At 36.5% G+C, this 19,044-nt stretch overlaps 1 protein-coding gene across 1 annotated transcript in view; it reads right to left on the bottom strand.

Moving 5' to 3' along the window:
* The window catches only part of LOC306854420 (pleckstrin homology-like domain family B member 1), a 75,015-nt gene that overhangs the window by 13,289 nt on the left and 42,682 nt on the right, over window positions 1-19,044 (bottom strand). The window contains exons 7-15 of the mRNA XM_079392387.1: window positions 17,216-17,500; window positions 16,500-16,646; window positions 16,162-16,299; window positions 13,065-13,193; window positions 11,005-11,160; window positions 10,815-10,925; window positions 8,350-8,439; window positions 1,865-1,984; window positions 1,584-1,686 (exon numbers count right to left, since the gene is read on the bottom strand). Coding sequence (XP_079248513.1) covers window positions 1,584-1,686; window positions 1,865-1,984; window positions 8,350-8,439; window positions 10,815-10,925; window positions 11,005-11,160; window positions 13,065-13,193; window positions 16,162-16,299; window positions 16,500-16,646; window positions 17,216-17,500 — 1,279 coding nt within the window. The remainder of the gene's footprint in view (window positions 1-1,583; window positions 1,687-1,864; window positions 1,985-8,349; window positions 8,440-10,814; window positions 10,926-11,004; window positions 11,161-13,064; window positions 13,194-16,161; window positions 16,300-16,499; window positions 16,647-17,215; window positions 17,501-19,044) is intronic.

The following is a 19,044-nucleotide window of genomic DNA, read 5'->3' as shown; positions in this document are numbered from 1 at the left end:
TTTTCACACAGGGCCATGTGGGTTTGGATTTAGTTTTCTCTTCATAATAAAAAACTTCATTCAAAAATTGCATGTTGTGTTTACTTGTGTTAATATTAATATTTATATTAAACTTTGATTAATATTTACATTTGTTTGATGATCTGAAACATTAAAGTGTGACAAACATGCAAAAAAATAAAAAATCAGGAAGGGGGCCAACACTTTTTCACACCACTGTATATTTATATATACACATGTGTATGCACGCATACACACACACACGCAAATACACACAAACGACCCTGGACCACAAAACCAGTCTTAAGTCGCTGGGGTATATTTGTACCCCAAATATTTTTATTTTATGGCAAAAATCAGATTGTGTTCCATGAAGATTTGTAAATTTCTTATCGTAAATATATATAAACTTCATTTTTGATTAGTAATATGCATCGCTAAGAACTTCTTTTGGACAATTTTAAAGGCGATTTTCTCAATATTTAGATTTTTTTGCACCCTCAAGATTCCAGATTTTTAAATAGTTGTATCTCGGCTAAATATTGTCCGATCCTAACACACCATACATCAATGGAAAGCTTATTTATTCAGCTTTCAGATGATGTAGATTTAGAAAAATTGACACTTAAGACTGGTTTTGTGGTCCAGGGTCACATATATATATATATATATATATATATATATATATATATATATATATATATATATATATATATATATATATACACTAATTAAGCTGATCTTATATTTGAGCTTTCATAAAATAAAATGAAATAATTAAAAAAATAATTACACTGGTTTTATATCTGAGCTTTACTAAAAATAAAATAAATAAATAAACAGTCCATTTATTTGTAAGTTAGGTGCAATGTATGATTTATATTTGCATAAAACGTTATTACAAAATAGAATTAAAAACAAATGAAACTTAAAAACAAAAAACTAAAAACGAATTACACTGGTTTTATATTTAAACTAAGTAAATTTCGAATAAAATAAAAACACAATTCAAGTGTGTACAACTTTTGACTGGTAGTACAGCAGAAGTGCTTTAAATATATGAAACTACAAGATTATCACTGATATCATAATTCAATCCATGCACAGCTATGCCATCGATGGAAAAAAACTTGGTAAAAGAACATTTGGACACGGCAAGGCCATTCCAATGGGGGAGGAAGCGCACAAATCGTTGAGTTAGAATTAATGAGGATGCTGATTATGATGAAGGGCAGTCCAATGCTACATAGAGCTCGCTCTACCTGTGGGACTGTCCGTACTGGAGGATGACTCAAAGACGGAGGGCAAGAATTCTGTTTGAGGGTAAGGGACAACAAAGGATGACTGATGATCAAAAGTTAAAACACAACTAAGGAAAACGACGAAAGAAGAAACTGGCATCCCATGGTCACTATAAATAAGGAAAATAAAACTGATGTGGAAAATTGCAAAAAAAAAAGCATGCAGGTTTGGAAAGACATGAGGGTGAGTAAATAATGCAATTTTTGGTTGAAGTTTGATGGCTTATCAGCCGTTTACCAGCTCTGAAATGTCAGCTGTCAAGCTGCTGTGTTTCTCATTACCTTTCTGCTGGAGAGCCAGCTGCCTCTTGGTCTCAATGTCCTGCAGGGTGGCTGCCAGGTTGCGTGGGAGACTCCCGGTGCTGTTGGCTACCATCAGAGGACTCTGGGTAAACGAAACAAACAATTATTTCCACCAGCATATTTAACAATAAGGAGGGGGCTAAATTACCACATTAAATGATGCAGGAGATTCTGATAACTGCACAATTTACCCTGGCAGTGGTGGAACAGAGTGAATTTACTCTGGACCGAGGCTAACACAGACTCACTGCAGTATTTACCCTGGCAGGAGTGTTGCGTCCCAGTGTAGCTGTAGTGTATGTGGGGGACAGACAGGTGCCGATATTCAATCTCGAAATTGACGATTGGCTGGTATCACTGTCCAGTCGAGAACGGTACACCTGCAGGACAGAAAGAGTCGTTGTGAGTCGAAGTGTTGCATTTCATCTTACTGATGTGAAATCGAGTTATATTCCTTACATCAGTAAACATAGCAAGATTTAAAGGGTTAGTTCACCCAAAAAAGAAAATTCTGCCATTAAAGGCTTACTCCACCCCAAAATTAAAATTGTCATTAATCACTTACCCCCATGACGTTCCAAACCCGCAAAAGCTTTGTTCGTCTTTAAGACGAACAATTTAAGATATTTTGGATGAAAACCGGGAGGCTTGTGACTGTCCTCCAAAATGGCACTACGGTGATGCGGTGAGACACAGAGACGACGAATTGTTGAAAAAAAGTCATTATTTTTATTTTCTTTGCGTACAAAAAGTATTCTTGTCGCTTCATAAAATCCAGATTGAACTACTGATGGCAGATGGACTATCCTGACGATACTTTTCATACTTTTCTGGGCCTTGACAGTGTTGTCACATGGATTATTTTAACAATGTTCTTACTACCTTCCTGGGCCTTGAATGTGTCAGTTGTATTGCTGTATATTCAGGGTCAGAAAGCTCTCGTATTTCATCAAAAATATCTTAATATGTGTTCCAAAGATGAACCATTGGTCTTATGGGTTTGGAACGACATGAGGGTGAGTAATAAACAACAGAATTTTCATTTTGGGGTGAACTATCCCTTTAATTTACTCAATACAAGTCTACATGTGAGCATGAGAAAATAAGATTTAAAAGCTACAGTGGAGGGGACAAAAAGCCATCGTATGGTTTAAGTTTGACAATGCACACAAATTGCTGTTTTGAATAAACGAAGTAAACTTGAGTAAAGTAAATCTTTAACATTTGTTTTTTATTATATCAACATTGTTAAATGTTAGTCAGAACACAATGCTATACATTAAATTATTAATGTTCCATACATTTTTGTAATTGTGATGATAATAATATATGCTGTGTTGCTTGATTTTAGACTATAAAGGCACTTTATGCATACTAGCCTTCAACACTTTGGGGTAAGTAGGATTTTTTAAATAAAATAAAACATTCTTTTATTTGTGAAGGATGCAGTAAAATGATTAAAATTGACATGACATTTATAATCTTACAAAAGATTTCAGATTAATGTTGTTCTTTAGAACTATCTATTCATCAAAGAATGCACCATGGTTTCCACATAAATATTAAACAGCACATCTGTTTTATAATATTGATGATAAGATATTTTTCTTGAGAAGCAAATGAGCATATTAGAATGATTTCTGAAGGATCAAGTGACACTGAAAACTGGAATAATGGTGCTGAATAATTCAGCTTTGCATCACAGGAATAAAACACATTTTAAAATATATTAAAATAGAAAACAGTTATTTTAAATAGTAAAAATATTTCACAATATTATAGTTTCTTACTACGTTTTTAATCAAATAAATGCAGCCTTGGTGAGCACAATAGACTTCAAAAACCGCAAAAGTTTTGAACAGTTGTGTATACAGTTTATACAACTTCACTTCATGATCCATTAACAAACATGCATGACCAGGAAAAAGTTGCTTTGTTTAAAGGAACATTTTACTCAAAAATGTTAATTATATCATAATTCACTCACTTTCATGAGGCAGAAAAACAGTTACTAAGCAGAATGTTAAAGCTGCTCTTTTCCATACAGTACAAAGTGATTGGAGATCATGTCTGTCAAGCAAGATTTTAAAAGCATAATCACTTCAGTCTTTTTTTCCTCATACATAGCTATTATATGTTTCGTCATGACATCTCTCAGAGAGTTTAGCAAGGTAATGTACATGCCAATGTTAATGTATTTGTTCTTGGAGGAATAGATCTGCTACGTTGCTAAAGCTGTGGCAAAATAATACCTAGACTTGCTAGTGGCAATACATCCACAGACATGCTGCTGTGAGCATGCAAGAAATACTGCTGCTGCACACATATATATATGAAATAACCCCCATATATAACATGCATGAAATCACGCTGTAGCAGATCTACACAGGTGGAGCAGGGGAAGTGGAGGATTTCTGAAGTGCTGCAACAGCTAGAGCAACCACTAGCCGAGTATTTTAATGTTGAGAAGCAAGCTCATTGGCTGCGGATGTGAAAAGGAACCAATTGGCTGTGCCATGTGAATAATGATGTGATTATATCAAACTGAATTAAAACCTATCATGAAAAAACTTTGTATATTATATAGTCTATAGTTCTTAAAGCTTGACAGTGTCCTCAACCACTCTCATTTTAACAGAAAAGAGCAGCCTGAGCAACTTCTCCTTTTGTGTCCCATTGAAGAAACAAAGTTATTCAGGATTGTAACAACATGAGGATTAGTAATAGAGTAAATACAAACAGAATTTTCATTTTTCGGTGCACTATTCCTTTAACAAAAGGAAACTGCTATAGACGGTTCTCCAAAGAGGATAGAAGATACAAACAGAGGATAGAAACCTTGAAACTTTGAACAGTCAAGAGCCCCCACAAAAAATTGCACTCACACAAAACCCCCACAAAAACAACCTTACTTAGACACATCAATATAAAAGAGGCCTATGAAGATGAAGTGTGAAAATGTGGAAAAGCAGAGGAGGGTGAAAGAGAGCTGAGCTTCTGGTTGTTACCTGCGCAGGCTTGCGTGATGAGAAAGCTTTAGCCGGGAGGGGAGGAGGAGGGCAGAGATGGTTTGCATGACCAGCTGCCATTACCTCTTGGTACCAGTGCTCTAAACCTAGAGCGGGCATCTGAGGCCTGCCCCATTCCGACTGACGCTTAACACATGCAGCACATCCATAAGCACAGAGAGAGAGAGAGAGAGAGAGAGAGAGAGAGAGAGAGCGAGAGAGAGAGAGAGGGAGGTGGAATGGTGGGATGCCAGAGAGAGAAAGAGAAGAGTGTTAATGAGCAACTGAAAGATTCGTCCTGATGACACAGGTCGTTGGCGATACCCAGCCCTAACCGGGAATAAAACGAAAGGAGGAGAGACACACCTCGAAGGAGAGAGAGAGGAAGGAGCCGTGAGGGGAGGGGAGGCAGGAGAAGGCGGAGTCTGCGAGAGAAGACTGAAGTAATTGGATGGGTGAAGTAGGGGAAGACTCCACCTTCGGCATCCCATAGATCTGGTTTAATTGGCTGACGGTCACATACTCCTAACATCCAGGAGTGACACGCGGACACAGGCAGAAGGGAAAAAACAGGAAGTAGCAGAGCAGGATAGCAACTACAAACTATACAGTTAGCAACTACAGCACGTAATTAAATGTAAAAAAGCTATACAGTTTCTAATTACTCCATGCATAAACATTAGCCCTAATACTGTGTCCTAACCAGATGCAACGGGAAGTTTCCAGCAGGTAGGTCTGTCTACAGTGAACGTGAAAACAGCCAATCAGAACAAATGTAATGTTTAATATATAGTTATATGGAGTGAGATTGTGACTCGGTGAGATTTCTCGATGGGTATAGGGCCATCTAGCACCATCACAGCAACCAAATGAATGAACAAAATGCAGCTGGTTAGGACAAAAACTAACATGTAAGATATTGCTTTATTGCATCAAGCCTAGAGATTGATCAGGTACAGGGACATGCTATAAAACGGGTGCCATATGTGTTCCTTTGTTCATTTATATTTTCTTTTTTGCCTTTTTTGATTTGTCAAACCTGTTTCCAACTCCTTACTGTGTAATCAAATATGCTAATTTTGATAAAAAAATTTATGTACAAAAATAATAGCTTATTTCTTAAAAGCATAGTTATATCCAAATAATCGTTTAATTTATTTTAATTTAATAGTATTAAAGTTAGCTTTTATTTTCATATTTGCAGTTTAAATTTTTAGTTAGTTCATTTTTATTAACATACTTTTGTAATTTTATTAGTTTTTTTATTATAGTTTTAGTTTGATTTTAGTTTTTTATTTTAAGTTATTAGTTTGTATGCTTCACCTTAAACTTATTTCACTTAGTTGTCATGGCAACATTTCTTATTTTCATTTAGTTTATGTTTAGTTTTTTTATATTTCAGCTTTATTTCAATTAACAAAACAATGTTTTTAATAGTTTTAGCTAATGATAATAACCCTGATCTGAACTTATATTAAATTAAAATACAGTTTATTCACTGTATTTTACTTGAGATGTCATAATGCAATTTATTAAAGAAACAGTTTACCCAAACTGTACATAATAAATGGATGTAATTATGGATTGTGCGATCGTATTTTAACCAGAAGTGATGGTTTAAAGTTAAAATGCATTAACGATAGATTTGTTTCTTACAAACACAGTTTTTTACTTCACAATATGTTAATTAATGGACTGTAGTCACGTGGATTACTTGTGGATTATTGTGATGTTTTTATTAGCTGTTTGGACTCATTCTGACGGCACCCATTCACTGCAGAGGATCCATTGCTGAGTAAGTGAGGTAATGCTAAATTTCTCAAATCTGTTCAGATGAAGAAACAAACTCATCTACATCTTGGATGGCCTGAGTATTTGATTAAATTTTTATTTTCTCAACTATTACTTCAACACTTTATTTGTCAGAATATTTATGATAAATTACCGTATCATAAAAGGCAACCATTTCCTAGCATGACCCTAATACTGTGCTTGGTGATGGTCATGTGTATGACGTAAAGCTAACAAATATATACAGCACAAATGTAAGTAGTACTATAGGTATGAAAAAAAGAAGAGAAGTTTAAAAGAGAGAAGCAGAAAGAAGAGAGCAGCTATGATACCTCACGAGCGGCAGTTACAGCTGGGTCAAGGGCAAGCGAGAGGCCGTGTGAGGAAGCGTTGGCGAGCTGGATGTCATGGCAATCACTCCCATACATCTTATAAACATCCGACAGCTTCGAGTACCCCTGAGATAAGTTACCAGTCAATCCATTCATGCAGGACAGAGATTCAGCTTTCAGTTTACTCGCATCCAAACCCAATGAGAGCAGTTCTGTCATATTCGTACATGCCTTCATCTAACATGAATTACAAATTGCAAGTTACTCAAGCAGTGCATCCCAAATCACGTACTTATCCACTGTTCTATGCTGTTTTGAGCAAAATAACCTTATATAATTCATACACTACACTGAGTACATTTATTTAGTTTCATAACCATCAAATCATATACACTACCATTTTAAAGATTAGAATCAGTAAACTGTATTTTAAAGGAATTAACACTTATTTAGAAATTTATAATGTTTTATAATGTAAAAAAAAAAAAAAAAAAAAAAAAAAACTTTTTTTTTTTAAAACTTTCTGTTCACAAGAGAACCCAGGGAAAAATTTAAATTTTAAATATATTAAAAAAAACTAAGTATATTTCAATTTTAATAACGTTTCACAATATTACTGCTTTCCTGTATTTTTGATTAAATATGTATAAAGACCTAGCATAAGATATGTCTTTAACAATAAAAATAATCTTAGTGAGCTCAAAATATTTTATTATATAAAATATATATTATTAATAAATAAATAAATAATGAACGAAAAGTAATAAAACTATAAAACACAGTAGATAAAATTAACATGAACTATCAAAAAACAAAAAACAATTCATTCAAATGACAATTTTGTTATTTCCCAACACTTGATATGTACACTCCACAAAACTTTTTTCTAACTGCCTTGGCTGCACACAAAATCAATAAACTCCATCCAAAACTTCAGAGGTAGTGTGATTTGTCTTTGGAAGCCTCCAAACATCAGATACCAACAAGCCAAGCGTTTTCGATAAGGGAACACAAATTGAGATGTTTTTTACTGACATGTTCTCAGAGCACGTTTTAGTCAGTATTGGCAGTTTTAGATGCTCCAGGCTGCATGCATCGACAGTTAGTTCAGTTACCTCCTGAGGCACCATGGGATATGAGTGGAATGAGGAAGCATGAAAAGGGGAGGAGTAGGTTTGGCCATCATCTAACAGGTCAGCCTCGCTGATGTGAAGCACATCCTGGGCAGAGGTTTATAAGTCAAACAATATCCTGAGTCTAAAAGATTTAATTTCCTGTTTCACTGACCAAATTATTATGGGACGACACGGCACAGGGGACGCATATGCTACCATCTGAAAAAAGCTGAACGTTATAGCTCTCCTAGCCCAAGAAAACCAAACTACAAAGATGAAATGCAAAATGTTTTCCTAAGAAACATACTATGGGTCCACATCAACCATTTGAAGGTCACATGAGAGCATAATGTACTTGAAAAGAACTCGACAACATTTTAAAGATATGTTAACCAACAAATACATTCTAATTTCAAGCATGTGAACAAATTTTCAGCAGTTATATCTCTGTAACCTAGCATAACACGCTCCTAAAGCATATGATTACATTTCTGCTTACCTCCTTTATAGTGTTGGAGCTTTTGGGGAACGTCTTTCCACCAGTTAAGCTCTGGTATCTTCTCTCCAGATTGGCCAGCCTTTCCTTCTCCTGAGACACAGATTCCAAGTCAATCAGTAAAAGGTTAAAGGGTCTCATGGCTTCCACAAAAATATAAAGCAGCACAACTGTGTTCAACATTGATAATACCAAGAACTGTCTTGAGCACCAAACTATATTAAAAAGATTTCTGAAGGATCATGTGACAATGATAGGAGTAATGCCCGCTGATAATTCAAAACAGTTATTTTAAATTATAATAATATTTCACAATACTACAACCCGAATTCCGGAAATGTTGGGACATTTATTTTAATTTTTTTAATTTGAATAAAATTAAAACTAAAAGACTTTCAAATCATAACACAGATAACATAACAAATGTTTAAACTGAGAAAATTTACAATTGTATGCACAAAATGAGCTCATTTCAAATTTGATGCCTGCTACAGGTCTCAAAATAGTTGGGACAGGGTCATGTTTACCATGGTGTAGTATCTCTTCTTTTCAAAACAGTTTGAAGACGTCTGGGTATCGAGGTTATGAGTTTCTGGAGTTTTATTGTTGGTATTTGGTCTTATTCTTGCCTGATATATAAGTTTACAGCTGCTGAAGAGTTCGTGGTCATCTTTGACATATTTTTCATTTAATGATGCGTCAAATGTTCTCTATAGGTGAAAGATCTGGACTGCAGGCAGGCCAATTCAGCACCCGGACTCTTCTACTACAAAGCCATGCTGTTGTAATAGCTGCAGTATGTGATTTTGCATTATCCTGCTGAAATACACATCGTCTGGAGGGAAGCATATATTGCTCTAAAACCTTTATATACCTTTCAGCATTCATAGTGCCTTCCAAAACATGCAAGCTGCCCATACCGTATGCATTATGCACCACTATACCATCAGAGATGCTGGCTTTTGAACTGAACGCTGATGACACGCTGGAAGGTCTCCCTCCTTTTTAGCCCGGAGGACACGGCGTCCGTGATTTCCAACAAGACTCTCAAATTTGGACTCATCTGACCATAGAACACTTTTCTACTTTGAAACAGTCCATTTTAAATGAGCCTTGGCCCACAGGACACGACGGTGCTTCTGGACCATGTTCACAAATGGCTTCCTTTTTGCATGATAGAGCTTTAGTTGGCATCTGCAGATAGCACAGTGGTTGTGTTTACCGACAGTGGTTTCTGGAAGTATTCCTGGGCCCATTTAGCAATTTCAATGACAGAATCATTCCGATGAGTGATGCAGTGTTGTCTGAGGGCCCGAAGACCACGGGCATCCCATAAAGATCTTCAGCCTTGTCCCTTACGCACAGAGATTTCTCCAGTTTCTCTGAAATGTTCTTTGATGATGTTATGCACTGTAGATGATTAGATTTGCAAAGCCTTTGCAATTTCACGTTGAGGAACGTTGTTAAAGTATTCCACAATCTTTTTACGCACTCTTTCACAGATTGGAGAGCCTCTGCCCTTCCCTTTTACTTTATCTTTACTTCTGAGAGACTCTGCCTCTCCAAGACATCCCTTTTATGTTACAGACCTGATGTCAATTAACTTAATTAGTTGCTAGATGTTCTCCCAGCTGAATCTTTTCAAAATTTATTTTTAAGACCTTTGTTGCCCCCGTGCCAACTTTTTTAAAAACCTGTTGCAGCCATCAAATTTGAAATGAGCTCATTTAGTAGATAAAAGTGTACAATTTCTCAGTTTAAACATTTGTTATGTCATCTATGTTCTATTGTGAATAAAATATTGGCTCATGTGATTTGAAAGTCTTTTAGTTTTCATTTTATTCAAATTTTTAAAAAATGTTGCAACATTTCCAGAATTCAGGTTGTACTGTTTTCACAGTATGTATGATCAAATATATATTTACTCGTATCCGGAAAAAAAAAACCAATCATGATCTCAATTGAAAAACTAGTAAAACTAGGATAATGCTTGCACAGTGACGGTTCATTTACATGAACTTCAAAGCACTACTAACAAAGCAATTCATTCAAATGAGTACTTTTAGTTAGATATGTATCCCAGCGCACACATTCCAAGTCAATCATTTAACAATAAACTTTTGAAAAGGTTGGTCTTTTGACCATGCAACAACATTAAAATGGAATAGCATTTGGAGAAATCTGGTGTAAGTCCTCACCCTAAAGAAGGGATAGGCAACTTCGGTCCTGGAGGGCCGGTGTCCTGCAGAATTTAGCTCCAACCCAAATCAAACACACCTGAAGAAGCTAATCAGTGTCTTCAAGATCACTAGAAAGTTGCAGGCAGGTGTGTTTGATTAGGGTTGGAGCTAAACTCTGCAGGACACCGGCCCTCCAGGACCGAAGTTGCCTATCCCTGCCCTAAAGTGTTCCTAAAATTGGTAAAAACATTAAAAGTGAATATAGTAAGTAATTTCCATTTCCTGTACCTTCTGTAGCAGCTGCATTGTCATACTTCTGTCTTTGGCCAGTCTCTCACACTCCTGAGCAGCCTGTATTCTCAGTTGATTGGCCTGGCTTTCCAGTGCTGCAACTTTTTCCTGGAAACAACAGCTTGGAAATTAATTTGACATGCTCTTAATGGTTCCATGCTTTGTTACGTGTCTGTGTTTCATTTACTTTTCTTTTGGTGACGCTGCTGTGGTACTGAGCTCTGTCCTGCAGCAGCTGCTGGCTGATGGTCTCGCGCTCCTCCTCCAGACTGCTCTCCTTCTCTAACTGCTGGAACTCCAGATCCTCAAACTGCTTAGTCGCAGCCTCAAGAGTCTCAGCTTCCTACACACGCATACATAAAAGCAGGGGGTCAATAACTAGTCAAAGAATCCCATAAACAACAGCACTATGCATGCTCCGCAGCAGCCAAGCTGAGTCAGCTTAAAAAGCCACAGAGAGAAACCAGTAGGAACATTATGCAACACAGGTTGCCAACCTTATCCAAATACAAATAGGCTACATAAAAAAAAATCATTTTTTTTTATTTTTAAATACTTAATAAATATATTTAAACTAAACTACATATGAATTTTAAATTAAATTACCATTTAAATTAACATTTATTTACTATATATTACTATATATATTGTTATGTCATTAATTATTTTCAGTTATTGATAACAGGTAAAGAAACATAGGTACGGGTAACATTAATTTATTTAATATTACATAAACCTTTATTATTAATACTATTATGATTAACTCTTTATATAATTTACATCTAAATATACAAATATTTTTTTTTTTCCCTAACTCTATAACATGTACTAAAATGTTAATGTGTAACATCAACAAAACCATCAGCCAGATATTAAAATAACACTTTAACCATATTTAGAAATACATTTTTAAAATATATAGACTATTTTTACATATTCTTAATATATTTTTATGTTTTATATGTCATTTCAAAGATTTCCTGCAGTAATTCCATCTATCCCATGGGTCCGGTTGCTGGTGCTACACACAGATCTGTATGGATATAATACACTCTTCCAGAATCCCTTACTGTATGATCTATCATAATACATAAAACTGAAACCAAAGTACATCAAACATTATTTAAACAGTCAGCTGGGATGGTAAAACTGAGAAAGACTGAAAAAGAGGAACGACTTTAAGATTTCAGATCATGAATTCAACTTATGAAAAACATCAAGTCTTGTCATTTCTATATACAGATCGCAAGGACACTGGCTAACCCTTGCTGTCAATTCATCAAAGCATTTCTGACACTGTGAAGCTTGAAGGCTCAGAATGCACATGACATCACTTCTCTCTTGTGCAACCCTTGGGATATTTATGTTTGCAAAAAGGCCTAGTCATCAAAAACACTGTCCGATGAGATTCCGTCAACTATGCTAATCAAAATAAATATGGTATTTCTTCATATTTTAAACTGAGACTTCCTGGTATGATTTGTACTTGTGTCTTTTTACACAAAATACATTGAAATAACATCATAATCTGTGTGGTATATAGACAGAAGTGCATGATTTTCCCCCAAACACGTTACGCACAAACCCTTTAGCGATTTTAAAGATATCATTGGGCATGTCAATCATAGCTGATTGCCTATTTAATGTTTAACCAAATACTAACTCTAACCGTAAGCTTATACAATTGGTTGCACTTCCAGATAAAAAGCATGTTTGTTGATTTTTCTAAACTCAGAAATTTTATTGACTTGCATGATTGATTTGACCAATGAAATTGACTGCAGGTGGGTTTTGCACTTGGCTGGTTTGAAGGAAATAATCATGTGAGAGAAGTGAGAGGTATCAAAATAAAACTAGCACTACGTTAGTTTCTGCATTAATAGATTAGTACATTGTTAAGTGTTATTCATATTTTGGCACCAGACAATAGCATGTGAGAAACCTCAAAAATACACCCCAAAATTTTGAAAACATGCAAAATCTTACCAATTAACACCACTTTACCTCCCATAAGGTATTTAGACACTTTCAGACAAGAATAAAAACATGGTGTTCCCAGCAGAAATCATTCTTAATAATAATAAATATTGAATAATGTTTCTACTAGGATCATCGTGGTGAATTTGGTGCATAGACAACCCAAAAGAGCTTAGCTGGGAACATGTATCTGGAAAGTGGGGTTTATAAAGCCAGAACTGTGGGACGGAAGCAGTTGGTGAAGTGCTGATGTTCCTGATGGTCACTGACCCTCTTGAGTTGTTCCTGTAACTGCTCCCTCAGTGACTCAGGGCAGTTATGAAGCTGGCTCGTCAACTCATTGTACCCATCCTGAAGCCTCTCCAGGGCTTCCCGCTCCGCGTCAACATTAGCCCTCTCCTAGAAAGAAAACACACCATCCGGAGAAGGGGAAAGAAAAAGAACACACAGCTCAAATCCACGCCATGCAGAAGCGTCTGAGGTTAGAGGTCATAACAGAGTGGGTAGAGCCAGAAAGGATGAACTCTAAGCCTTACAAAACACTGCGTGGCACTGGACTGTAGGCCGTCAACAGGGCCAAACAGACTTCTGTTCTCAGGCATTTCTTGGGCAAAGTCTTCAGATGTAATGTGCTGGTATGTGCTTTTTAGATGAGTTTATGCTATATCAAATGACAGCAATTGATTTGTTTGGGACTGTCGGCTAGTTTGAAGCTGGCATTTTTCTTGCTTTTATCATAAAAAGAAAGATTTGCAATAGGATCTTACTTAATGCATCAGATATATGCTTTTTAAAAATTTAGTCCTCTGATATTTCTAAGGCTAGATGTTGAGCTACTTTACTGCACATGGCATTCATGCATTGTGTTCTTTCCAGACCAACATTCATAGCATGTCAAAACATCAATATATCAAAGCACTGACAGAACCAGATTCTGTTTAAAGAACTTTAAAAAGCCATTTTCAAGGTTTATAGGGGAATTGTCTGTGTTTGCACAAACACTGCACAGATTGTTTGCAGTCAAGATCAATCTAGTGCAAATTACAGCCGGTCTGGTAACATGACCACGGTGGTAGCCAAACCTCCATAAGGGAAATGGGTTCAAAGCAAACAAACTGATCAATAAAGATCTGAATGAAGAAACCAGTTACGAAAAACCTCGGTGGAACACAAAAGGAGAATATCTTGTTGCTCTTTTCTACACAATTACAATGAATGTGGACTTTAAGCTCTTTAAGGTGCACAGGTACCATACAAGTATTATAAAAAAAAAAATTACTTGATATAAAAATCTATGAAGGTTTATCAGCTATAATGCTTATTGAAAACTGCAAGGATCTATTCCAGTAGAGTGCTTTTTTTTATACATTGTTTCAAACCAACTTTATAGAAAATCATGATTTTAATATATCTAATATCTTAATGTCATCCTTCCATATAGTTGCATTTAGAAGATTAGAGCAGAGCGATAAAATCCAGTAGTTTACATTTTGCGATGATACAAGCAATCAACCAGTTGAAATTTGCTATTGATTGTTCCAAACCTGCATACGTTTCTTTCTTATGCTGAACACAAAAGAAGATATTTTAAAGAATTTTGAAGAACCAAAAAATTGCTGGTCCCCATTGATTTCTGTAGTAGTGAAAGAAATACTATGGAAGTCAATGGGGACCATCAACTGTTTGATTATCAGCATTCTTCAAAATATCTTATTTTATGTACCACATAAGAAAGAAACTCATACAGGAGTAAATGACGACAACACTTTCATTTTTGGGTGAACTAACCCTTTAAGGATCTCTCCAAGAGCATAATACTTGGCAGAATCGAAAAAAGGAGACTACAACACCCACATAAAACCAGAATCTGATGGATAAGAAATAAAAGCTGGAATTCTGAAATGGTGTGCAGGAAAAGGCTTTACACCCACTGTAAGTCACCAAGTCTCGCACCACTGGAGCTATTGTCCTTCAAAGCCAGTGCGCTAATCCCAAAGCCTGAGTTTGCGCTAAGCTAAACAGTTTTGAACCCGAGGGGGCGAGCAGAAGAAACGGAGAGACTGTGAGTGTGGAAAAAAGCAGTGAGGAGATTAGAGGTTAATGAAGGCTTGTTAGTGTTGCCAAGCTTTGTAGAGGACCTGATGAGAACCACCACAAAAGGAGAGGAAAAAGACAACACCTCTTGTGAATGAATGCTTGATTACTAGACAGAACCTTGGCTTTCTGCCCAAACAAAACTAGTGAACTGCATTTAAATGTGACTATCGTCTTCAGATCCTCTATTGTGGAATGACCAGATGTAATGGGAAGCACTTTGGCTAGTTTGAATGAGCACTTTCGCTCTTTTGTTTTGTTTTTTTACCTGGGGATGGCAATCGAGACCAGAATGGGCCTTGAGTGGCCATCCGACAGAATGGCATGCCTTTAAGGAATGTCAGAGACCAGAAAAGGCTGTTCAGTCCAGAGAGGCTCAACAGTATAAAACACAAAACAGTCAGATGGGGATTTGAAACTCTTAACAATTAAGGTGCAGTCACATTTCAGCAAAATTGCATGTTTGAAGAACAACTTACAATAGCCGCGCTTCCATTACCCTTCAAACTGCATAAATTGACATTCCAAATGTAAAAAACACCTAATTTCGCGAAAACTCCCATACATTGCAAAAAACGTTTTTACGCTCGGATGTTTTTTTTTTTTTTTTTCAGGCAATTCGAAAAAGGAATATATCAATATATCACATCAACTGCAACAGAAACAGTTTTTTTTTGTTTTTTGCATTTACAGGTCACCTGGCTTACATAAAAGTGGATAATCTTGGATAACCCCATTTACACTGCATACATCTGTAGTGCATTACGGCTGCGACATGGCCAATTCACTAAAAATACACGCATACGTCTACTTTGATTAAAATTATTGGCTAGTGCAGTGGCTGCAATATATGTAAATCTACCAACATCCGTTACCATGGCTCGAGGAAAAAAATAACATTGGTTAATGGAAACACCATCAATTGGCAATAGGTTTTTTTATCTGTATTTATAAAATATCGCAAACATTTGCGCAAATCTGTAATGGAAACTCGGTTAATGAAGTCACTTTTAAACCAAGCAGATGTCTGTTGGTCAACACGGCAAATTTGCGACCAACTGAACCAGTTGCAAAATCTGCGTGGGGAAATCTTTCACCCTCATGTGAAATTCGAGATGATGGATTTCGACTATGAAAATTTGCCAATCAATGCTAAATATGACCACACCTTTATGGAAACATTTTTACTTCTACAAGAAAAATGAATGTATTAATCTGTTCTGAATATGGACAATTTAATTCTGTGAGCTTTTATGTGGCGTGTGTATCCTACCTTGTCTTTCTCTCTCTGAATGGTGCTCTCCAGTTCGCTGAGTTTGCGCTGCAGCTGGCTGATAATCTCTGCCTCGGCCTCGATTTGCTCCAGCTCGGCCTGTCTCTCTCCCTGCAGGAGAGCTCTTTCCATCTCCGCCTGTCCAGATCAACATGTCAGATAGAGCAATTCTCACACAGGCCACATAAACACACCCGAGAGCTCCATCTGACACTCTCTGTTCCACTACGCATCAATTCCCTTTGCTTTCGACTCTTATCCACTATAATTAGGAAAGGACGTCCTGTATATCCTTCAGTGTATTTAACTATATAAAAATGTTTATGAGAGCGGCTCACCTCCTGTCTGGACTCCTGAAGTTGCTGCTCCAGTTCTGTGATTCGAGCTTTGAGCTCATCTACCTTTGCCAGCACTCGAACCCACTCCTCCTCCAGGTATCCCAGTTCCAAACGGCTAATGCTGCCCGATCCCAGAGAGTCCTCTGCCTGAATACAAATCACACACAGTTTATATAATTTACTGTAATGTACACTATTGCTCAGAAGTTTGAGGTCTGTAAGTACTTTTATATTGCTTATGAAGTCTCTCATGCTCACCAAGGCTGTTTATTTGATTAAAAATACAGTAAAAACAGTAATATTATGAAACATTATCACAATTTAAAATAATTGTTTTCAATTATAATATATTTTGAAAAGCAATTCATTCCTGTGATGGGCAAAGCTGAATCTTTAGTATCACATGATCCTTCAGAAATCATACTAATATGCTGCGCAAGCAACATTTCTTATTATTATCAATGTTAAAAACAGTTGTGAGACTTAATTTTCATGGAAACCATAATACATTTTCATGATTCCTTGATAAACAAAGCCAAAAGAACAGCATTTATTTGAATTTCTTTACAGTCACTTTTGAATAATAATATGAATAAAATGATTAATTTCCAATTCCCAACCTTTTAAACGAATGATTAAAAAGGTAGATACTAACATTGCAAATGGTGAAAACATATATAAATTGTTCCGATTTAAAGACAGAACGGGAGTACAACCTGTCCATTTTGTCCATTTAGCAGAGCTGTTGGCTTCCGTCCATCCTGCTGTGCACTCTCAGTGCTACTGCCATCCTCCTTCAGGTTCCCCTCTTGGCTTTCACGATGTCTCTGCACCACCCTTAGGGAAGCGCTGCTCACACTGTCCAAGGAAGTACGTCTGACGTTAAGCCCGTCCCTCGAGCCAAGCCCAGAGACACCCATCCTGCCCAGATCTCCCGCTGGCCCGTCACCCTTGTTGTACTCGGCGCAGAGGTTCAAGATTGTTTCCAGCCGCTGCCGTTCCTAAAATACAACAGAGATGAGCTATTAGATGAGTCAGGGGTGGCAAAAATTGCCCTTACGTTATCTAATTTCCTCTGTGCCAGCTTCTGGCACTCAGCATCCAACTGATGCCAATCTGAAGAGAGAGGAGAGGAAATAAACAGAAGCGCCACTGTCTGGGGAGACTCTTATCAGGACCCTGTCCTCAAGCGAGAGGACACGGCCCTGCTTTCAGCACATTCAAACTCCCAGCGCTTGTCAGAACATGCCCTCTCTTACGGCAGACACTGAAACAACTACACAGAACTCATGTACTGTCAGCCTGGGGGGTCTGAATGTGATAACAGCTGCCCTCTTAAGCCAATCGGGCCCACCTCAAAGACACATTCTCAGTGTGACCTTTGGCCATTTCATGCCATTTGCCCCAGAGTAACACAGTCTGTAGTGCACAAATGGAAAGAATAAACTTTACATGTTTTTATGTTATGTTAATATCTAGAAATGCTTGTGTTTTTTGTTAAATTATGCAGCTAGGCATTTAGAGTTATTACTGGGAAACCAATGAGCACTGTGGAATTAGCATATAGTTGAATACATTCAATGATTGGCTGACACAAAATTTGTAAATATTATGCATGGGGCCCATTAACTCTATCTCTAGGAAACTTAATATATGTTTTCCATTTGAGATCATGTTAGGTTTTTTTTATTTTTTATTTATTTTTTATTTTATATGCTACTATTCAAAAGTCATTTGAAAGAAATTAATTCTTTATTCAGCAAATATGCATTAAACTGATCAAATAGATAAAAGATTTCTATTTAAAGTAAATGTTGTTCTTTTGAACTTTCTATTCATCAAAGAATCCATGAAAATATTAAGCAGCACAACTTTTATAATCATAAGAAGCATTTCTTGAGCATCACATCGGCATATTAAAATAATTTCTGAAGGATCATGTGACACTGAAGAATGGAGTAATAATGCTGAAAATTGAGCTGTGTCATCACAGGAAAAAAATTTTTTTTTAAATATATTTGAATAAAAAATACTTATTTTTAAATTCTAGTAATATTTCACAATATTATTGTTTTTAGTGTATTTTGATTTTGGCAAATACTAAATACTTTTTTCAAAAACTCCGACTTTTGAATGAAAGCATGCATTTAATATTACAATTTCATAAAATTTCTATCTTTTGAGAGTTGCTCCGTCACAAACCCCCGACTTGAAAAACCATGCTGTAGGACATAAAATAGTTACACATGTTTAAATCCACACCAGAAAAGGAAGATAAACAAAAAGAGGCACACTGCTACTCCAGCAGGTTGTGTGTGCTCTCTTTGAAGTGCTCTAGAGACTGGATCTAGAGCTCAGTGTGATTTGTGGAGGACTGTGATGAGTATTCTCCAAACCCTTTATTAGCTCAACCTGTAATCATCAGCCTCCTGAATCTCCAGGATCACACTGAAAAAAGAAACATGGCTGAGGGGAATCAGTTTAGACTGTTCCCAGGGCCCTTTCCCATCAAACTACCAAATTACCTCAGACAGAGAGATGCTTC

This window comes from Barbus barbus, assembly GCF_936440315.1.
Source record: "Barbus barbus genome assembly, chromosome: 34".
Taxonomy (NCBI): Eukaryota; Metazoa; Chordata; class Actinopteri; order Cypriniformes; family Cyprinidae; genus Barbus; species Barbus barbus.
Note: the sequence above shows the minus strand (reverse complement) of the source record. Positions and strands in the feature narration are given on the sequence as shown.